The sequence below is a fragment of the Zootoca vivipara genome, chromosome 2 (assembly GCF_965207765.1).
Source record: "Zootoca vivipara chromosome 2, rZooViv2.hap1.1, whole genome shotgun sequence".
NCBI lineage: Eukaryota > Metazoa > Chordata > Lepidosauria > Squamata > Lacertidae > Zootoca > Zootoca vivipara.
Genome location: NC_142584.1, coordinates 35,033,953 through 35,049,993, shown reverse-complemented (window position 1 = coordinate 35,049,993; position 16,041 = coordinate 35,033,953). Strand labels below are relative to the sequence as shown.

General features: G+C 44.7%; 2 protein-coding genes across 4 annotated transcripts in view; one reads left to right on the top strand and one right to left on the bottom strand.

Moving 5' to 3' along the window:
• The window catches only part of GLP2R (glucagon like peptide 2 receptor), a 38,339-nt gene extending 34,772 nt beyond the window's left edge, over positions 1–3,567 (bottom strand). Inside the window, exon 1 of one of the 2 annotated variants that reach the window (XM_088661629.1) lies at positions 3,431–3,567. The gene's annotated coding sequence lies outside the window, so the exon portion shown is untranslated. Of the gene's footprint in view, positions 1–2,415; positions 2,549–3,430 lie in introns of those variants that run through there. The other variant, XM_035104607.3, reaches the window with a different exon arrangement.
• Positions 1,544–15,201, top strand: GSG1L2 (GSG1 like 2). 2 transcript variants are annotated; one of them, XM_088661632.1, is made up of 6 exons: positions 2,044–2,651; positions 6,350–6,454; positions 8,782–8,829; positions 10,336–10,488; positions 11,479–11,590; positions 14,448–15,201. In XM_088661632.1, exons 1-6 carry the CDS (start codon positions 2,354–2,356, stop codon positions 14,737–14,739), a joined length of 1,008 nt encoding a protein of 335 aa, XP_088517758.1. In that variant the 5' UTR covers positions 2,044–2,353; the 3' UTR covers positions 14,740–15,201. The 2 variants fall into 2 exon arrangements, with proteins under 2 accessions (XP_034960503.1, XP_088517758.1); XM_035104612.3 differs by lacking the exon at positions 6,350–6,454 and having other exon boundaries at positions 1,544–2,651.
• The last annotated feature ends 840 nt before the right edge of the window (positions 15,202–16,041 follow it).

Sequence of the window (16,041 nt, the reverse complement as noted above, 5' to 3'; positions counted from 1 at the left end):
AGTCAGATTTTACTGCCCCATCCCTTCCATTTGACACAAAAAAGTACACAGACACTTTGTGGCCAAACAAGTCAATTCAGGGAGATCTAGTCACTGCCCCCAAATCAACTAAGTTACTAAAACAAGTATGTGGAGGCTAAGCCAAAATTCAGCACACCACACTGCCTAAATTAGCTAAAACAGAAAAAAAGAAAAGAAAAGTTTATTGGCTTGGCATTTAATTTGAGCTCCTCTTTCCCTTTTCTTTTGGAATCTTCCTAATGCTTGCCTCACTTGCAAATTGCAGCAGGTTTTTGTTTTCCCCAGTGCCTGTACTCACTCCCACACCACCTCAAAGTTTAGGCCATATATAACAAGAAAACATCATGTTTAAAAATATAATGCCACAGTGAAAGAATGGGCACTGTACATTACTACTGGAGCAGGGAGAAAATAATGTTTGGTTTGTTCAAGCCGTGATGTAATACTTACACTAAATGGATAAGTGCAGAAGGAAAAGGGGATTAAACAAAAATCCAAAGGAAATGAATCTGTTATGACGAATCCCTGATCGTCCATTACTTGCGGTGACCTTGAACAAATCAGTGTCTCTCAGCTCCGGCTTTATAAAATGGGAATAGAAATGTTATTGGAATGCCTGCAGTAATTAACGTGGCCCACAATCTTAAACTGATGTTTAAGGGTTTAATCAAATGGAAGCGCCATCTCCTCCTGTAGTTCAAAAATCTAAGTGCTCTGACTGCGCAATTTTATGTGTGTTTACTCAAGAGGTACAGTCCATGAAATTCAATGGGGCTCGCTTCTCAGAAAGTGTGCAGCAAGGCTTAACTGAGGGCAGATCCACACCATACATTTAAAGGACACCCAGTGCACATTTAAATTGCATGGCTCCCCCTCACCCGGGAACTGTAGTTTCCCCCCTCACAGAGCTACACTTCCTAGTAACCTTGACAAACTACAGCTCCCTGGATTCTTGAAATCACATGCTTTAAATGTGCACTGGATGTCCGACACTCTAACACAGGGGTTCCCAAACTAAGGCCCGTGGGCCGGATGCGGCCCAATCGCCTTCTAAATCCGGCCTGCGGATTTCAGCATGTTTTTACATGAGTAGAATGTGTCCTTTTATTTACAATGCATTTCTGGGTTATTTGTGGGGCCTGCCTGGTGTTTTTACATGAGTAGAATGTGTCCTTTTATTTACAATGCATTTCTGGGTTATTTGTGGGGCCTGCCTGGTGTTTTTACATGAGTAGAATGTGTCCTTTTATTTAAAATGCATCTCTGGGTTATTTGTGGGGCATAGGAATTTGTTCATATTTTTTTCCAAAATATAGTCTGGCCCCCCACAAGGTCTGAAGGACAGTGGACTGGCCCCCAGCTGCAAAAGTTTGCTGACCCCTGCTCATAGCTGCCAAGTTTTCCCTTTTCTCGCGAGGAAGACTATTCAGCATAAGGGAAAATCCCTTTAAAAAAGGGATAACTTGGCAGCTATGCCCCTGCTCTAACAGTTAACTCCTACATCGCACTGGCTCTTTCCCATGCTATTTCCCTGGGCTCCAAGGGAAGTACCACCTGGTTCAGCAGCACCAGGACTTAGGCAGAGGGTGCAAAACTTGACTTTCCAAACAAAGCATTTGGCACCTTTCCCAAGATAGTCAGGAAAGCAAGTCCTCCTATGTTGACTTTGCACTTAATCTAATTCCTAAGTATCAACAGAGGAGTGTGTGTGTGTTTTCATTCTTTGCTCCCCTTGCCCGCATTTCCTTTCTCACCTTTCCCTAGCCTGATCCCTGCCTCTGTGTGGTTTTGGGTCTTAGCTTTCCAGCGCTGTGGCGCGTGAGTTGATAAAAAGTGATCACTCCTGGGGCTGACGCCTGTTTGCGGCTTTTCACCTGGCGCTCTGTCTCCTTACCCCCACCCCCACCCCCGTGCTTTTTTTCGGGGGAGGGTGGCTGGGCTCCCATTGCTCCGCGGGGAAAGAAATACACTCTGTATGCTCAGAGGCATTCTTGGAGAGCCTCCTCGCGCTGAGCTCAGGCAGAGGCGGCGGGTTTTTAAGGCTCAGCCCTGTTCATCCCCGGCTCCCATCCTACGCCGGGGGGGGGGGGAGGCGTCTTCGCAGCTCTGCCCACCTGCTCGCCTCACCTTCAGAAATGGCCAGCGGCAGTCTGGTGACTGGCTGGATACTGCGGGGAGAACCGGCGATTTGAGAGCGGGGTTTTTTCACCAGCGAGCAGGGGCTTAGCCAAGAGGCGCGCGGCAGCAGCCCGAGGGTGTCTCTCCCGCCTCCCTCCCTCCCGTGCGCCCCGTCGTTGGATGCAGCCTCTGCAAGGCGGCAGTCCTCAGCGCGATGGGGGTGGACCGGCGGCAGCGAGCCTCGGCGGCGCTCTCGCTCAGCTGCCTGTCGCTCACCTTCTCCATCACCGCCTTCAGCAGCAGCTACTGGTGCGAAGGGACCCGCAAAGTGGCCAAGCCCATGTGCAACGAGCTCCGAGGGGGCACCCACTGCATCCGCTTCAACACCTCCGGGAGCCCCAACGACAGCAACGTGGTCCAGTACATCTGGGAGACCGGAGACGACAAGTTCGTCGACCGGAAGTTTCACGCCGGCATCTGGTACTCTTGCGAGGAGCTGCTCATCGGAGACGGTGAGTGGCAGCCTCCCCGTCGGGGCAGCAGGGACTAGTGGTGAGCCGGGGGGGGGCAGCTGGAGAGGAGGACCGTCTGGTTGGCCGCAAGGGTGCGGAGGCTTCCTTCCCGACGTCCCGCGCGGCCACCGGCAAGTCACTTTGAGCCTCACTTTTCCCATCTGTAAAATGGGAACAAGAGCTTACGCGCCCTGGGGCATTGGAGCGCAAACAAGCTACAGTATGTTGCTTCTGAAGCACAATTTGCTTTAAAAGAAATGGCTATTAATGAAGTGTAGTCGTCAAAGGCTTCTTTGTGGGTGAATAGGGAGGAGATGATACTTTGTAGTGGTATGGTATTCTTTGTTGAGTTGTTACCCCCCCCCCTCATGTCACAGTTCTGTCTTAAGCTCGCTTAGCACAATTCCCCTCCAATTCCGATGGGGTGGGATGAGGGATGACCTCCCCCCGACCGTCTCTCCCCCCCCCAGCACTGACTCATATAGGAAAGGTTACCCCAACAATATAACACAAACCGAGGTATTTGGAGCCAATAGTAGGAGGAACACTATATTTAAAGTGTGCAGGAGAAATAGTTAAGCAGAACTCATGTGGCATTAACTCTGCTCCCTTTTTTAAAAATCAGTGGAAATAGGTTTTTAAAAGAAGGTAGTAATAAATGATTCTGTGATAAATAATGGTAAACTCATTAACACGCAAACACTTGCAGTTAGTAGTATTCTGGAGCAAAAGGGAGTCTTAAGACATGACACAGATAAAGGAGAAAACGTTTCACTTACTCAGAAGAGTTCCAGTGTGGAAAATCAGTTCTGTTGCAGCAGCAAAGGATCGGCATCTTGGCTTCTGGGCTGCGTTAGGAAATCAAAAGTTTGCAACAGAGTGGGAAGATACAGTATATTACTCCTAGTTATTTCCCCCTCTATGTTGGCTTATCCAACTAAGTCTGTCTTGATGAAAAACTGCCTCTTTAAACTCCACATACCTCACCAAAACATTACTAAAATGAGCATTTCACCAGAACGGCATATTGTCCTAGGGTGGAATTAAACTTTACAAGTGCAATGTGGGATTTCCAACCCCATGTTTTTTCCCTCAAATGCAGGAGGGATGTTTCATAGAGACCTAGACTAGTAGGGGGTGTTTAACCCTTATTCTCCCCTAAAAATGACCCCCTCACCTGGTTGTTGTAATCATTTTTCCTGAGCAAGAGGTAAAGCTGATTTGTGGGAAGATGTCCAAACGTATAGGGGTAAGGTTGTATAAATTTGAGTGATATCCCTTATTTCCAAAAGAAAAGGGGGAGGAAAACTATTTACAGGAAGCTTGTTTTTTGAAGTCTAATGGTAAAAGCTAACATATTTGTTAGTTGTGTGCCATTTTTCTAATAGCACTTCCTCCAGCCACAGGAAGTCCACTCAGTTTACTTGTTCTCATGATGACACCTTTCCTGTGGGAGAACAGATTCTTTCCTGTGGGACAATAACTTGATTTGTTGCATAGAAGCAATAGCAAGCACCCTGTGCATGCCATCAGTCCCCCTTAGACATCTGTCGAGATGGTATTTGTGCAATGACATTCATCTTCAGAAACACCACCAGTGTAACCTTGCTTCATTTTTGTTTTTTTAATTTGCTTGAAATGATGAAGAGAAACAGCAGCTTTTGACAGCTACTCCAGAGACCAAATTGAAGCTTCAGAAAGAAGCATGGGAGGGGGGAAGCAAGAGGAAGATGCAGAGAGGAAAAGTGAAGGATCATCTCCTGTAGCGGACCACATCCACATTGAAGCATCTTTAATTTCCAAGGCATCACTGTGCAGTTATTTTACTTAAATGGAATTAATGGCTACTAGTTATGGTGCTTATGTTCCGATAAACATTCACTGAGAATCACAAGTGAGGAGGGCGCTGTTGTTATCAAGTCTTGAATATGGGCTTCTCATAGGTTGACTGTTGTGAAGACAGGATGCTGGGCTAGATGGAGCTTTGGCCAGATCCAGCAGGGCCCTTCTGTGTTCACAGGACAATAAATAAACACCTCCTGTATTTATTTTGAGATTCTGTGTTTGCACACCTGTGTTTAGAGTGTATGAGGAGTGGCTGGTGGTTTTAGATCAAATGGCCTGTTTAAGAGACAAACCCTTCTCTCTCCATCTTCCTCCCAGGTGAATACATGCACACCTGCACAGATTACCTGTGCATAACATTTTGTGGGTTGCTATGCCTTCCCGAGGCTATCTTTCATCTTCCTATATGGGGAGAGAACCAAAGCACAATGTGTGTTCCCCTTGGAAACTGGACTGTGTGTTTGTTGTTGTTGTTTAGTCGTGTCTGACTCTTCATGATCCCATGGACCAAAGCATGCCAGACACTCCTGTCTTCCACTGCCTCCCGCAGTTTGGTCAAACTCATGTTGGTAGCTTCAAGAACACTGTCCAACCATCTCGTCCTCTGTCGTCCCCTTCTCCTTGTGCCCTCAATCTTTCCCAACATCAGGGTCTTTTCCAGGGAGTCTTCTCTTCTCATGAGGTGACCAAAGTATTGGAGCTTCAATATTTGTCCTTCCAGTGAGCACTCAGGGCTGGTTTCCTTAAGAAAGGATAGGTTTGATCTTCTTGCAGTCCATGGGACTCTCAAGAGTAAGATCATTTGTCATGATTCAAACAGAAGATGGCTCATTCAGTAGAGCATGAGACTCTTTATCCCAGGGTCATTGGCCAAAATATTCCTATGTTAAATGACTCTTCTGGTCTCCTTCCAACTATACAATTCTCTGATTCTTGGCACCATCCTTTTGCCTCATTCTCCCTTAATATTAATTAATAGTTTTTGTTAAATACAGTGTCCCCCATGACTTAGTTTGCAATTCTGTACCCAAGAGAAACCCCAACTGAAGTCAATGGGGCTTTCTTCTGAGAGTCCACATGCTTTTAGCTTCTAGTAGTTTTAGTGGGGAGAGGAATGAAAGAGAGAAGGCAGGTCAACTGGGAAGCCTGGACAAAACATTATTACAGTACCTTCAAAGGAGAAATGGGTTGGGGAGAGAAACAACGATTAACTCTACCTTGGATATTACAGCAAAGCTGTGAGATAAGAGTTGGATTCAGTTGAGCAACAATAAATCCTCTTGAATTCACATGATCTTTTTCATAGGATACCTGTGGTTTAGAAACATGTTTTCACCTGATGATGGAAACGTGGTTTTTATTGGTCCATGTGTGGGTTTGGATGCGATGTGTAAGTTGATGGCGTTTTCAGAAGCATTCTGCCTAAAAATTATGAGGGTCCAGCTTAGGACCTATGTTTTTGTGCCATGGCAATGCTGGGAATCACAAGATCCATTATTTTTACAGTATGATCTGTTAATTTTGCAGTGCAATCTGTCGCCATAAACGTGATCTGTGATTTAATGATGATTCAAAGGAGTGGTCCCTTGTAAAAAAATAATGCAAATTCAAGGGGATCCTTTTTTTTGTTTTTGTTTAGTAGAGCCAACATTATGCACAGCTGTGCAGAGATAATGTGGATGTACTTTTTGCAGAAAATTTTAAACCAAACAATCCATGCAGCTTTATTCACAGCTGTGCTGCTGAGTACGTGCACACTTAAAAATAACACATGCAAAATGAAGTGGCTGACCATTCAGCCTCAACAGCAAAGATCAGGAAATGTAGAACAATTTCTTTATTTTTGTCCACAGAGCCACTCCCCCTACCTGAGGTGAAGGTGAAAGTTGCCAAAATCAGTTTAGCCACTCCCACCATCCAAGAATTAAGTCCTGTATGCGTTGCTGACTTAAAATACAGTGAGGCTGTTTTTTCTCTGACTGTGTTTCAGATTGAACTGCATGCTGCTATACATATTGGCATAGTTTGATGTGTACTGAAACCTCTTGCCCCATGTACACACCAGTGGGTGGAGACAGGGCAGGGATATCTTAACCCAATGCACATTACCAACACTTGCCAACATTACTAGGGTTGGCAAAAATGCGTGGTCCTCTCCCCCACCTTTGTTTTTAGTCTGATTTGTGCTATTATAAACTTCTGTCACTGGTTTTAAGTAGCACTACAGTATTCTCTGTGTACATGTATGCATAACTTTAGAGTTGCCCTCTATTTCTCAGTGTTTTGCATTGAAACTTATTTAAAATGTGCTCGAAATGTTGCTGTGCTTTGGCAACCATTTTGGGTGGCGCATGGATCCTAGCAGATTCCCAACTTTGCTGACCTTTGTCACCAGCTCTGCTTCCAGTGAATTCTTCTGTTCTTAAACAGAACTCGGGCCATTTCCAAACAACTTTCTGCTTCTGCAACTGGCATGTAAAGCTTTCCCCAAACAATCCTGAAAAATGTAGCTTACCTCTCCCAGCGCCACAATTCCAAACACCCTTCACAAACTACAGTTCCCAGGATTCTTATGTTAAAGCAGAACGAGAGTGCTTTAAATGGATGGTGTGGATATGACCTTACATAACTATAGGTACTTCTTCAAGTAAGTGCTTTTTGTTACTTTCCTGGGCTTGCAGCTAGACTTAAGTTTGGATGCATTTATGCAACACCTTCAATCTAGAGGATGCTTCACATGATGCTTGAAGTCAAGCTGCCCTGAGAAGCTTCCTGCCTAAGCATTAACAGTGACAGTGATGGGGTGGGAGGGGGCAAATGTTCAGAGCCATGTGTAGTGGTGGAGTTGAATTTGGAAGGATTAGAATTGCCCAAATTGTGTGGCGTGCCACTTGCACGAATAATTTGTCACATGGTACTCTACCCACACAGTTCCATTTCCAGCATCCGCCTACATGGGTAACTAACTGCACAAACTGGGCTAGTGCAATGACACAGTCATAGAGATGGCCACCAAGAGAGAACTGCTCAGAGGGATAAATGGGCAAAATATGACTGACACATGGGCCGGGGTTTCAGCAGGAGGGGAAAGCAGAACTCAGAAATTCTGGTGGAAAATACAGCAAGATTTGGCAGCAGCCTGGCTTTGAAGTTAGAAGAGAATGAAGGGGTGTAGAAGGAAGCAGAACTTGTCTCTGGCAGTCAGACCTGGTAGGGGGTATTGGGGATCTAGGGTGGTAGTCAGAGACAAAACTAGAAATTTTGGATTGGAATAAGGTGAAGGGTTAGTGGTGAAAAATAACATTTGGGAATCACTTGAAGTCAGATCCAATGGCATTTATAAGTACATTTAGAGTGGATAAAAGAGCTCTGCAAATGTTGCCAGGTGTTTGCACATTTAATAGTGCTCCTGAAGTTTGTGTGTCTAACTTGTGCTGTGCTTCCATAGACTGGGAGGTGATCAGCTAAATTGAGAATTCAAAAACTGTTGGATTTCATATTGGCTCCCCCAGTATTTGAACAGTGCAAGAGATGTGGCTCAGCTGGTAGTGTAGGAAACCTTTAATCTTAGGTTCGTGGGTTTGAGCACCACATTGGGCAGAAGGTTCCTGCATTGCAATGGATTGGACCAGGTAACCCTTGTGGTCCCTCCCAACTCTACAGTTCTATGATTCTATAATTCAAAGTGCACAGACTGCTCATCTCTTTAAGATACACATGAACAGTGATGGAGAGGCTGACTATGTCCCTGCCCGTGTGCATTTTAAAGGGACAAGTGGTGAAAATGGAAAAAGGTGGAGATGGGCCATGGCTCAGTGGCAGATCACCTGCTTTGCATGCACAAGGTCCCAGGTTCAATCCCCAGCATCTCCAGGTAGGGAATTCCTCCTGTCTGAAACCCTGTAGAGCCTCTGCATGATCTGGATAAACCAATGGTCTGACTCTGTATAAGGCAGCTTCCTAACTTCCTAGAAGGCACAGCTTGTGGAGCATGCACAAATATGAAAATATCATGCAAGAAGCAGCCCTGCCTCTGCTTCGTTTTATAGGCACAAAGTGGGATGCCACCCTCTGGGTTCGCATTCCAAATAACACTGCAGCATTTTAGCTCAGTGTGCTGGCTTCCCCTTCCATCTGCTTACAGCTCCCTTCTTGTTGCTTGTGGGAGGCTGTGTTCCTATAAGCCTTGGGAAGGTGGGAAGGCTAAGCTGGCTGATGAGATGCTCAGGTTTTTTCTTCTCCTCCAAACTATAATTTGAAAGTGTACATTTTATATGCCTTATAGGTGAGAAATGTAGAAGTTTTATCAGCCTGACACCCCCAGCGGATCGAGGTAATTATATGCTGTCACTAATTCAAGTTTCTGCTCTTTCTATCTTTATATTCGGTGTTCTGAGTCATGGGAAACACAACCCTAGAATAAATATATCCCCGTTTCTATGGGACAAACAGTGGCTCAAATCCATATATTCTGAACGTTTGCCAAATTTGGTATTTGCGTGTATTTGTGGTGGGATTATTTATTCTAGCTCTAGTGCATATTACCTTGGATAATTCCCAAAGAAACCCGAACTCCGTTTAGAAGCTGAAGCCCAAGGTGCTTGAAAGGGTTTATGAAATGTTGGCATCCTCCCCAGGGTGGTGGGGAATAGTTTGGGGAAAGCTAGCACCTTTTGCTTCCATTCATCCTTCTGGAAAATGACTCTAGCTATGTGCATGCTCCTGTCTTCTCTGTGTCCAGTACGCTCCCACTGCTGGTTTTGAAAGAGATACTGTATACACATAACATTAGCCGCAATCCTTGTTTATCCTGTGCCAATCCTGCCGTTTCATAGGAAATATTATGTTTTGATCTGTTTTTCTCCAAACCAGCTTCAATCTGAAGTGAGAAAAAGAGCAACCCCACTCTATTTTAAGCAGGGACTGTGTAAGCAGCCTCTGTCTTCGATAAGAAGTTGTGTCTCCAGGCTGAGTTTAAAGTAGCCAAATGCAGAAGAGAGCAGGGCTTCTCCTTTTAGTAGTTTTGTAGGCGTGGGAATTTCAGCAAGAGGAGCTGGCATGACAAACTACACCTGTTGAAATTATTTCTTCTGCAGATCTGGCTCACTTGGCTAAGGGAATCTACAGTGGGGGGGGGGGACCGGACCTGGCTGCTCCCCATAGCCTTCCTCAAGTTAGTGTACAGCTCTGAGGCTGTGTACAAATTGCCCGCTCAAAGTGCAGCTAGGTCCTTCTTTTTCTCAATTCAGATTGAAGCTTGTTTGGGGGAAAAACTCATCAAAACACAGCATTTCATAAGAAACGACAGGATAGATACGGATTGTGGCTAATGTCACGTGATTCCCAAGGTGGTAGTGAGAGCACCCTTGATGAAGAGTAACCAGGGGTGTGCGTGCAGCTGGGTGTGATTTTTGCGCATACTGTATTGTGATGGTTGTGGGCTATAAACACTAAAATTTGTTGATTGGTTGTTTGCAGCTAGACTTCCTGCTTAAGGTAGGTTGGGATGCAAATAGAGGATCTGACAAACTCAGCCCCACTAGGCTCACAATGCAGCTGTAACTGTGCTGGGGTAAGTTGCTCTGTTCCATTGCACATATCTTGGCACATACCTTTGGACTGGGGTTTAAGGATTCAAGATGAACTTCTCCTGCGCCATCTGTGAAAACTCAGTGATGACCAGCTCCAATAAAAAGCAGTTGAAGCCACAATAAAGGGCAGGGCTGCAACTGCTTTAACTTTATGTGCATATATTGATAGTTTAATGGATACAGAATGCAGGGGGGGAGGTCTTGGGGGCGTCTAAGATTCTCAGAGCTGCTGACTTTTGTTCTTCCAGGGGTCCTGTGGCTCTCCATTGCGGCAGAGCTCCTCTACATTGCTTTGCTTCTGATGGGCGTCGCTCTCATGTTGATTGAAATTTGCTATTCCATCAGCGTGCTAGATGGGCTGAAGCTCAATGCGTTTGCTGCGATCTTCACCGTCCTGGCAGGTATTTTATTATTATTTATTAGATTTATGTAAGCAGCCTTCTTCCCGAAATCTATCATTGAAAACATCGACAACAGTATACAATCAAAACTCTTAAAAACAGTTCAAAAACAACCCTCTAAAGATCGGTTTAGAACTTCTAAGTAACAATCATTGAATGTCACAGCCAATAATTTCAGGGGTGCTAGGAACAGATCTTCCAGCCAGAGTAAACAAGAATGTTTTTAGATTCTTCCTAAAAGTTAATGATGAAGTAGGCAGATGCACCTGAGACCTTGGAGAGCTGCTGCCAGTCAGAGGAGACAAAACTAGGCTAAATGGGGAACAGTCGAAATGGTGTCAGGCAGCTGCCTGTGTCAAAATGCAGGTTACCTCTAAGTATGTCATTTCCTGGAATATGCCCCACACAGCAGCTGCGACTTTGGGCTTGAATTCTGCAATCCTTATGGTCCACTTCTCATGGTGTCCTTCCGTTTGTGCAATGGCCTCATACCAAATAAATCCAGTTGGGTGGATTAGTTGTGTGCCCCTCACCTGCCTCCGTATGAGAGGGGCTTTATCTTTATCTTCCTTATTCAGTCAAGTATGAACCACCAGGAGCTAAGCCTTTTCAGGCAGACAGGCTTAAGGTCTGAAGAAAAGGTGAAGCCTCAACATTATTTGTCACAAATCTCTATCTAATGACAACAGAATTCATTTGGTATTGAGCAGCTGAAGAGATTACTGCCTTTGAGATGTTCTGTCAACCTCCCCCCCCCCCACACCAGAATTTCACCTAGTGCTTCTACAAGCCTGGGGATACATTTGAGTTTTTGAAATGTTTTTAGATTGTATTTGTTTTATTTTTATTGCATGGTGTGTGTGTTTTCAACTGTTTGCTGTTTGTTCCCTTGGGGTGCTTTGGGAGGGGAGAGGAGGGAAGCAACCTATGAATCTGCAAACGTTAATTAAAAAGAGGCTCGTGCTAACAAAGCATTGTGAAATATTTCAGGTCTCCTGGGAATGGTGGCTCACATGATGTATACAACTGTATTTCAAATGACCGTCAATCTTGGTCCAGAGGACTGGCGCCCACAGACCTGGGATTATGGCTGGTCCTACTGGTAAGCTTGGGGGGGGGAGTGGGGGGAAAACAACAACAAATGGATGAACATGACCTGCCAATCATTCTGATTGTTTGGTTAAATTTTGGGCTAGTTGTGCAAAAGAGAAAAGAAAAGGGCCAGTGTGGTGTAGTGGTTAAGAGTGGTAGACTCGTAATCTGGGGAACTGGGTTCATGTTTGTGCTCCTCCACATGCAGCTGCTGGGTGACCTTGGGCTAGTCACACTTCTCTGAAGTCTCTCAGCCCCACTCACCTCACAGAGTGTTTGTTGGGGGGGGAGGGGAAAAGAGATTGTTAGCCGCTTTGAGACTCCTTCGGGTAGTGATAAAGCGGGATATCAAATCCAAACTCTTTTTCTTCTTCTTCTTTGCTACTTTACACACATTTGCTTTTCAAGTACCAAATAAGTACAGAACAAGCTAACAGAAGCAGTTGTGTAGAAAGGGCCAAGTATTGCAAGGAAACTGTCTCCTTGTCCTGACACCTATGGTTCCCTTTCTGCTTAGTCAATGAGGGGTTAGTGACCAGGGAAGCACAGGAGAAAATGACTGCTGCGGTCCTCCAGATGAGAGAGCCTGTGAAAATCTTCTCCATTTTGTAAAGAGGCAGCACACAATAGAGTTTGCCACAGGCCTGGGAGGTTTCAATCTTCCAGTGGTATCCCAAAGTACAGGTGAAACTCAGAAAATTAGAATATCGTCGAAAAGTGCATTTATTTCAGTGATGCAAGTTATTATTATTTTTTAATTTTCTTTTAATTTTTACAAATTTCTTTTGGAAATTCCACAGTAATAAAACAAATAGTTACAATAATACAAAAATAAACATCACTATTACATTTCATTAATTACATTCCATTTATAATTGACTCGCCTAAGGACAAATAATTACAATTGCAACAAATAAAGGCTTGACATACCTTGCTTTGCATGTCATGCATCTATCTCATATATTGGTTCACCTTTTAAGTTGCATTTCTGAAATAAATGCAATTTTCGACTATATTCTCATTTTCCGAGTGTCACCTGTACCTTGGACCAATGTGATTACTGCCTGTGCAGCCACTTTAGAGGAAGAGCACAGCCAGTAATATAACTGGTTGGGAATCACCCATGTGACCAGCGCAGAAAGCATTGCCCTCAGTTCACCTTGCATTCTTATTGGCTATGTAGCAGAAAATAGCCTCATCCATTGTGTGTTCTCTGATTAGGTGGGGATCCAGCAGTGGATTAGAAAGAAGCTCTAAACGATAGAAATGGCAGCAAAGGAAATGGCATTTAAAAAGCTGACACTATGGAGGGGTAGAGGTGTCTGTGGACAGGGGTTGCGGGTTCAGCCTCCCTTCTCAGAAGCATATCTTTCACATTGAAATGTTGATGGGTGGAGTAGAAATGATTAACTACAAAAGCATAATTAATGCAGTGCTTTTGCATGGTCCTTGGGAAAGGGCTTTGGCTCAGTGGCAGAGCATCTGCTTTGCATGCAGAAGGTCTCGGGTTCGATCTTCAGCAGCTCCAGGTAGAGACCCCCTGCCTGAAACCATGGAGAGCTGCTGCCAGCCAGTGTCCACCATACTGAGCTAGCCTATATAGACCCAGTGTGCTGACTCAGTATAAGGCAGCTTCCTGTGTCTGCTCTTTTGAAAATGCTCACCATAAAGGTAAAGGGTAAAGGGACCCCTGACTGTTAGGTCCAGTTGCGGATGACTCTGGTGTTACGGCACTCATCTCGCTTTACTGGCTGAGGGAGCCGGCGTACAGCTTCCGGGTCATGTGGCCAGCATGACTAATCCGCTTCTGGCAAACCAGAGCAGCACACGGAAATGCCGTTTACCTTCCGGCTGTAGTGGTATCTATTTATCTACTTGCACTTTGACGTATGCTCACCATAAAGGTAAAGGTAAAGGGACCCCTGACCATTAGGTCCAGTCGTGACCGACTCTGGGGTTGTGTGCTCATCTCGCATTATTGGCCGAGGGAGCCAGCGTATAGCTTCCAGGTCATGTGGCCAGCATGACAAAGCCGCTTCTGGCAAACCAGAGCAGCACATGGAAATGTCATTTACCTTCCCGCTGTAGCGGTTCCTATTTATCTACTTGCATTTTGACGTGCTTTCGAACTGCTAGGTTGGCAGGAGCTGGGACCAAGCAACAGGAGCTCACCCCGTCCCAGGGATTCGAACCGCCGACCTTCTGCTCAGCAAGCCCTAGACTCTGTGGTTTAACCCACAGCACCACCCTCATCCCTATGCTCACCATACCCAGCAACAAATGGTGTGCTGGTGGTGTTTTTAAATGGAAGCTCCATTTTCAGTCTACAGGCTGCACGAAAACAGTTATGCAGCTACATGTGTGTAGTGCAGAAGCACTTTGAAAAGCAAACAAGGTGTGTGAGTGTGTATGGGCATGTACACATTACCAGCTTCAAACACAGGAAGGTTGTTTTTTCTCTCTGTTTCCATTTGCATGGCATTGTACACATCAGTGCAACCCAAGCTGCCTACTGTCTGTCCACAGTAGCGGGTGGAGTGGGGCCATGGAAGTCTTCACATGGCTTACTATAGAATCATTGAATTGTAGAGTTGGAAGGGACCCTGAGGATCATCTAGTCCAACCCTCTGCAATGTAGGAATATGCAGCTCTCTCATACGGGGATCAAACTTGCAACCTTGACTTTATCAGCACCATGCTCTAACCAACGTTTTCAAATCAGATAGAAGCTGGTTTGGGGGAAAGCATATCAAAATAGAACATTTCTCAAGAAGCTACAGATGTGGGTTGTGGTTAACAATGGGACTTTACAAACCAGTGATGGGAGCACTGCTATTTTATTCATGATCTTGTTGTTTTCTTGACAGCCTTGCCTGGGGCTCATTTGCCTGCTGTATGGCTTCCTCAGTGACCACAATGAACAGATACACAAAAACTATTCTGGAATTTAAGTATAAACAGAAAAAACTGGAGAGAAGTTTAAAGGCTAAATCCAAATCTTCCGATCCAGAAAAAGCTTGGACAATGTACATCAACACCATCCACAGCACAACTGGGGACTTGGTGCATCACCTGACAGACATTCACAGTCCGACTACTCCTACAACATTCGCAGAATTAAATAATATCCCCATGGCACATTGTGAAGAATATTGCTAAACAATGTGACAGAGGGTTCCCCCCTCTTCTTTTCTTCCATTTTTTTCCTTTTTTTTGGAAATAACCAGTGTTTACTTGATGCATTCTTCTGTATGTCAAGGATTGATGTTCTAACTGCAGGACATTTTGGTGACTTACCAAGGGAAAGCCAAGAAGAAAAACCTTCCTTTTCATTTTCAATTTCCTTTGCTTCTGTCTTGATTGAGAGTAACTTCCAGTAAGAACTAAAGTTCCACTGATTTCAGTGTGGGCTGATTTAAGCACATGCTTAACATTCCCCTTGAAATCATGCTCTAAAATTGTAAGTTTGTACCTAGTGCATTTTGAATGTGTTGTTGTTTGTCGTTGTTGTTGTTACTACACAAAGACCAACTTTTGTACTTTTTTGGAATGCAAATGGGGAAATCATTAATGTGTTTGTTCATAAGAACAATGAACAGTAAAGCTGAACTCTGCAAAGGGGTTTTCTTTTCCTTTTTTGAGACAAACATTTCTATTTTATCCCTTAAGTGGTTCTACCTCTTTGCTTTAAGATGCCTTGAGGGGATTTTGCATAAGCCTCTCTTGTTAGGACTAAGTTTGATAAACTCTGAAAACAGTTTCACCTGGTAAACTCCCATGCACTTTTTAATAACATCCTTTGAGACGCCTGAAAAAGTTCTCTTAGAGTGAGATCATTAAGAAAACTTCATTTTGCATTCTAACTTCCTGGTGCCAAGCAATCCCATGAGCAGGTAATTATTATCTGACTGGTAAACCTTGCCAACTGGGGTTTATACTTTTGGCTTCAGGCAAAAGTGAAGTAAACAAAGGAAGCAACTCTATATTCTAGAGGAGTCAACAGCCCTGTTGTAAGGACAGCATTTCTTGGCCTTGCATGAATAGCCTAGGAGCTTGTGCTAGGTGACTGTGTGACAGCAGCCATCATATGGCAGGTAGGACAAAGATGCAAACTTTGCCATGTATCTCCAAAGTCTCCTCCTCACAAGTTAACATCCACCCAGGAGAAGTGCTTCCAATCTTGGCTACTTACAAGTCTGGTCCTTCTATTAGACCAGAGATAGGGAAACCTTCTGATGTTGTAGGACATGGGCTTCCATCAGCCCCAGCCAGCCTGGCCAGTGGTCAAGGATAATGAGAACTGGCATCCAACAACAGCTGGAGGGCCACATTTTAGACCACCCCTGTATTTGACTAAGGCAACCTGCTTCAGGTGGCAGCAGATGGGCCATCATTTCAAGGACCTCACATTGGCAGTTATTTAGGTAATTATATTTTTTGCTAATATGTAGAGCACCATTT

Bases quoted from the DNA above. Each gene is read 5' to 3' on its own strand.
- GSG1L2 (XM_088661632.1), top strand. From the start codon at position 2,354: ATGGGGGTGGACCGGCGGCAGCGAGCCTCGGCGGCGCTCTCGCTCAGC. The intron at 10,489-11,478 runs GTATTTTATTAT...GAAATATTTCAG, and splicing joins GATCTTCACCGTCCTGGCAG to GTCTCCTGGGAATGGTGGCT. The intron at 11,591-14,447 runs GTAAGCTTGGGG...TTTTCTTGACAG, and splicing joins GATTATGGCTGGTCCTACTG to CCTTGCCTGGGGCTCATTTG.